The 6,510-nt window shown below is 32.2% G+C and overlaps 1 protein-coding gene across 1 annotated transcript; it reads left to right on the top strand.

The window, feature by feature from the left end:
* The first annotated feature begins 349 nt into the window (after positions 1 to 349).
* LOC111614530 lies at positions 350 to 6,302 on the top strand. Its single transcript, XM_023355903.1, has 3 exons — positions 350 to 375; positions 4,971 to 5,144; positions 5,222 to 6,302. Exons 1-3 carry the CDS (start codon positions 350 to 352, stop codon positions 6,300 to 6,302), a joined length of 1,281 nt encoding a protein of 426 aa, XP_023211671.1.
* Positions 6,303 to 6,510: the final 208 nt, after the last annotated feature.

The following is a 6,510-nucleotide window of genomic DNA, read 5'->3' as shown; positions in this document are numbered from 1 at the left end:
TCTATTGTGTATAATTTGGTTCAGAGGCGCATAAAGATCGAGTATGAAGTTAAATGTTAAAAAAAAATAATCAGCTGTATTTTCACTTTATACTCACTCCATATTACAACTAAAAAATAATCTATTTTGTCACGATTCGTTCTGACGACTACAAAATATAATCTACACTTCGCTGGGTTGACGTCATTCAGCCGACCAATCAGCTGGTTGTGCCATCTGGATATTTAGTCGCACGTATGTGGCATCTGTAGCCAATTACCGTGATTATTCATTTCTACTTGTAAGCGCGTGTTGTCTTCGTTTTATCGACGTCATACTCGAGAGTTCAGTGCGGAAACGAGCCGAAGAAATGGCGGTTCCAGAGGTGCAGAGTCGGTAAGTAGTTGTATTGTTTTCTGTTTATAGCGTTTCTAGATGTGTGGGCGCAAAATAATTTTACGTGTTTTACTATTGATTATCGTATGAGTCTCTTTTATAAAAAAAAATTAAGAGAGAAAGCCATGCTGTACTGCTATCGAGAGCTTAAAAAATAACGTGATAAATGAGATTAGTTAATTTTCTGTCTGTTATTTGTACTTATTTCATGACATACGTTCGCGTCAAATGAACATACTCTTACCGAATTTTTATATATAAATTTTTTGCAATATTTAAACTAAAAGTATTTAATTAACAAAAGTTTCGATTCACTTACTGGAGACAATGACTAAGCAAAACTACACAAATAGCTTATTTGTTTGTGTAAATAACCATCTGTTTACAATGTTCGAACTCGAGAAATAGACTCTTCCACTTTTAAGGTTTGAAGGGTTTAAATAGCTTAAACTTTTCCTTCTCTTGGTGAAATTATTTTCGGTCTTTAAAGTTTGATTTAATAAACTGTGTTCACTTTTTAATATACAGATGATTAATACTCATTTTCTTCTACAAGATTTAATTTAAGGTCGTTAAGCGTTTCCTTTTAATTTTGTTTTAAAGAGGCATATTTAATAGACATTTTAAACACAATAAAAATAAAAAGGTTTATTTAAAACAATACATCTAATACGTGTTAAAGCAGTTATTTGTTTAATGAGCACAAGTTTCACATTAAATAACATTACAGAGTAATTTACTTATTCGACCGGTTTATTATTTATCAGTCTACAAAAGGTAAGAAATCATGTTCAGAATGAATATATAGGTACGACAGTTATACGTTATACACAGGGTCGGACTGGCCCTAAAATTTTTGTGTGGAAAATTTATTACCAGCCCAGCCCATAAATAATAAATGTATTTTTTTCTATTTATATTTAAATATATTCAAAATACAACATTGACAAAAATTACAATAAGCACAAGTCTATATTCTACAACATTATTTTTTTATTACAAGTTTGCTTTGTTCAGCAATAATATTAACGACATCATCAGAATGTATTTCGTTTAAAAAATCTTTTTTCACTGACATTAACATGAAGGCTTCTACATTTTCTTGCGAGATTCTTATAAGTATCTTAGCCTGTTTGTAATTAATTTTAACAAAGAAAAGCTTTCTTCACGGGACACTTGTGTTACAGAGATAGATAATAGATATCTGTATGCTTGACTAAGTATAGAATAAGTGCCACTTAATGTGTAAGTATAGAATAAGTGCCACTTAACATGTTATATCTGAATAATATATTATAACACCAAATAGAGCAATTTTTGCAAGCAATGCAGTAAGAGGATAAAATCGCATCTTTATTAGTTTCTACTTGATCATCAGTAGAATGTTTGTTTATGTTTAATTTTATAAAAGTTTCACTGACATCTTCCTTTAAAATATTCCATGACGATTTAAAATGCTGCAATTCTGAAATAATATTGTGTTGAGTAGCTACTGGATTAAACTGTATTAAAATACTGCTTAATTTTTGAAATGCGTTTTCAGGAATATTTGGTGACGTTCCCGTAAATTTTAATCTAATGTACTGTACTTTGAACTCGCTGTAAGATGACAGTTGAACTCTCCCCTGTTGCTCTCTCTCCCACCTTCCATATCGAGGACTTGTGAATTTGGTCTGGAAATGTGACAATTAATGACAATTAATTAAATCGTCTTACACTCGTTCCTGTTTACGAAATAGATCACTGATTTATTAGCTTTAGCTCGACAACCAGTTTCCCATTGGAGAGGGGGGCGAGGTCCCGGCCTCACACTACAAAATAGATTATATTTAATTAAATCGTTTGGAATATTGTGAGGGTCTCAGCCGTGGATACGGAGTGGTAAGACTAAAGGGATCACTTACTCGGCAATTATTCTCTATAATAGCCCTCTGTTTGTCTAACAAGGATGGCTTTTCCTAATTCAAGGAAAGTCGAGTGTGGAGGGCGTTAACTAATAAGTTCATTTACAGTTTTGAATGTTAATTTAAAGCGGAATGAGATGATTGCGTAATCACCCTTCCTACGTCAGGATTCCCGACATCAGTTAATCAAATTTAGATACGCGGATTAACACGCGTGTAGCGATGATAACACAGGTTTGATTCAGATATTGATGAGACATTTTGTTAACAAATAATATAAAGAATTTAATAAACTAGAATAAACAAAGCTACAAAAAATGGAATAATTTAATAATTAAATGTAAACGATTGAGAGAGAGAGAGAGAGAGCCCACAAATTCAATGTTAATCATACTACCTCTAAATGATTTCTCTTTATCTTGACCTTTAGTTTTTTTAGACTTCACTTCTTCCAGTTTTTCAACTTCTGTTCGTGGAGAGGTCTTGAAAGGCACAAAATTAAAAAGTTTCCTTCTATTCCTACTAATTTAACTCATTATTAAATTCATGCGGGATAAGACTAAGGGCGTTTGCTTTTGGTAAAAGTATGGAATACGTCTCTCTTTTATGAGATCTTCATGCGTACTTCTAACTAAAGATCGGCCTTAAAGAGACAATATGGAATACGTCTTTCTCCTATGGAATTTCGTGGCGTACTCCTTGAATCATGCAAAATTCTGACTATATCTCCTGACTTTTATCCAATTAGCGTTTAGAAATTTCTCACATGAACAGAGAAAAAGGGGATTTATAGAGGGGTCGACAATTCCCAGGGTGCTGAGATTTTTGGTAGATAAGTGTAAAACAGAAGGATGTTTCAACTTCCGTTAAAGGAAGTGACTTTTTATCTCATTCCCACGTTAGAAAAACGATATTTTCACACCAAAAATGAAAGAATATTTTCTTTCAAAATTTAAACTTTATAATTAAATTAGTAATTAATCTCAGGGTCTATTGAGATCTCACAATATAGAGAAATTATTATTGAATAACATTTTTTACTTACCTAAAATAGAGGAAATAATATAAGTGGCAATTAAATTTGTTATGACTACAAACATCGCTTTGGTGGCTAGGTACAAAACTAATAACTCGCATTTTCATAGTTTAGCATTAAGATTCGTAGAAATGGTGAATAGTTTCTAGCAATGTAAATAAATGACCAATTTTCTCTATTTAGAAGGTAGTTTTGATTATTTTTCTCCTAGGATGCTTTCTGTTTGGGACGAATCGGGCTAATGTAGTGGTTTGACTCAGGTCGGCCGAACTAATTTAACTTCGGATACGGGCAGGGCCTGTAAAATGAAACAGGCCTACACATGAACCTATATTATACCTAAAAATTAAAATTTACCTTACTTAACAAAAATATAAATGATTTTTTAAAAATTAAACTTAATCAAACAGTACATTATGTACATATTTATAAAAAAACGTCCCAAATTGTATACGACCCATGTGGAATTTTCCACATTTTCTACATGGCTAGTCTGCCTCTGGTTATACACTCCTTTGTCTTGTAAGAGACGAGGAACCACATGATGCCACCCGGCATAGAATAGCTACAAGGAATGCAACTCGAATGCCTTTTAACTAATAACTTATCAGTTAAAGACTTTTTTTTTCTTCAGTTTGTAATGTAACCTTGTAATTATGCTTTGTGTGAATGTTAGACACACACGAGGACAAAATTTAATTTTTACTTAATTACGGGGCGTTGATGTCCGTTTATTTAGAACATACGAAATAAGTGTTAATGATAAGAAGACCTAAAGATTTTATTATCTGTTACTAAAAATAACATGTAACTTAATTGTTCATTCTTTGTAAAATTAGAATTTCGTAAGCTGTTTTCGGGTCGAGAAAAAATTTTCAGCTTCCTCCTCTTAAAGAACTTCTTTAATCACTTTTTACAATGGACGTTGATTGATGAATATTATGTTAGCATGATGATTTTTTACTTTCAAGCTTTAGGTTTGTATAACAAAATATTGGAAAATTCCAGGAATCGCTATTTGGGACTAACATTATTAGTTTTAACAGTACAGTATACAATGACCTATACTCATACAGATTCAGAATACGATAGGTTACAGAAAAATCATTGTTCAATTTCGGTCAAAGAGTGATAAAACAAGTCTCGAAGATACATTTATTTAACAAAAGTGCCGTCGATACTCCGTCAAAAATCATACACATACACAAAAGTCATTACATTAATAAAAGATCACTTTGATATTAGTAATAATATATATTGAGAGATCAGAGATCTTATTTGATTATCATACAAAGTGTGTCCTTTAAAATATGCATGGATATCTTTATTAACAAGATTGCATTTCGGGCTACTCCACTCCTCTGTCTACAGAAAAACAAATCTCGAAATATTTCCCTGTTCGTAGAATAGACATGTCTTTTCTTTTTTAAAAGGCAGCGTTTCCTTGGATGATAGCTCCTAGGAAATAAAACTTGATTATCGCAGAACCATCAAAACTCAAGATGATAAGCTAATACAAAATTTGACTAATATTTTAAAAATAGATATTAATGTATTTATTGTTTACACATCATTGTCGGAAATACTACAAGTAATGTACAGTACAACAGACATGTTTGCTTGAAAGTAATAATAAACACCTTTTTGTTGTTTAGGATTTCTTCGAGTGACATACAAATTCAAAACGAAGAAAACGAAAAAATTATTATATCAGAAACTCTGTTAAATAAAGTCATAAACAGGCAATTGGAACTTTTCATTAAATATTGTGAAAATTCGAAAGTACTGTTTATGCCTTATCAAATCGAGACCATCAGACAATTCGTTACGTAAGTTTTTCACAATACTTACCTTTCATTTAATTGCAATACATTGTCATATATTATAATTTATATTTTTTAAACAGTTATGTACAGACGGACGATCCCGGATTGACTTCTATTAAACACGCATTCGACCTGTATCATCTGAGTTCAAGATACGAGTTAGACGATTTAAGAAAGAAATGCAGATCATTTATCATTCGGCAAATAAATGTGCATACCGCCTGTGCAATCCACGATTTTGCATGTGAGATCGGTGATCTGGTAATACCTTATTATTGCTGGGTAGCTTTCGACTATCACGGAGAAAGACTATTTACAACAGTCGACTTTATGTGCTGTAAAATTGCAACAATTGATAGACTGCTATCTCGAGCGATATATGGATCAGTCAGTGAATTGCGTTTGCTCCAAGCCGTGTATCAATGGAGCATAGAAGAAGTTAAAAGAATATTGGGCGCAGTCAACTTTCATTCGATGAATGAAGAATCGAAAAGGAATGCAATAAGAAATGTTATGAAGCCATTTATTGGAAAAGTCAGATTTCTTGCCATGGATGAAGACGAATTGCAATCTTGTGTTTTTACAATGAACTTGTTAAGCGAAGTAGAAAAGAGTAATATGTGGCGTGCTTTCACGATTGGTAATTATTCCTTTTATCCCAGTTACTTCAGTCGAGAAACAAAAACAAGAAGCGGAATAAATTATTGTAACTTGTTCTCGTACATAAATAAAGATCCTTCTATGGTCGCAAACAGAAAGGTGAAAGGTTTCATACATTTTAGCAGCGAAGTAGTTGTGAGGGAAGATTGTTTCGTCACGGCTCTTCGATTTCCGATGATGCTTGGCGAACGTTTTCCAATGTTCGTATACGCGTATATAAACAATTTGGACAACGAATATTTTTCGTTTGACACTGTTTGCAATGCACAGGGAATAGCAAATCTGAAAACGAAGTTGTATCTAAAAAAATATTGGTCAATTCGTTTCTTTGCTTTCTTTTTACTCGGTGAAAATATCCAACCTGATGTCGAGTTTTCACCTCAACTGAGTTACTTTGTGAGCGACGAAGGAACAGATGCCAGGAAATTTGAAGACAAAATTCTAATCGGTGACAGAAATCTTGTGAATAATATTTACTTTATGGTTGATTTATATTTTTGAAGTCAAAAGTTTTCGTGGAAAAAAGTGAAATCTAAACGAGAATATATTGTAAAGTTAAATTCGAATATAATTATTTTTGTACGGTATCACTGTAAAATTTTTGCAAAATGTGTGTGTACGTGAACGGAATAATGAATTTATTGAATTTACAGGAAACAAAATTGAAATTTAAAGTGCTTATTAATGTAATTTTTCTTTTTGAAATGTA

Source organism: Centruroides sculpturatus, unplaced genomic scaffold (genome assembly GCF_000671375.1).
Source record: "Centruroides sculpturatus isolate CEXI.00-Female unplaced genomic scaffold, Cexi_2.0 scaffold2164, whole genome shotgun sequence".
NCBI classification, from domain to species: Eukaryota; Metazoa; Arthropoda; class Arachnida; order Scorpiones; family Buthidae; genus Centruroides; species Centruroides sculpturatus.
Note: the sequence above shows the minus strand (reverse complement) of the source record. Positions and strands in the feature narration are given on the sequence as shown.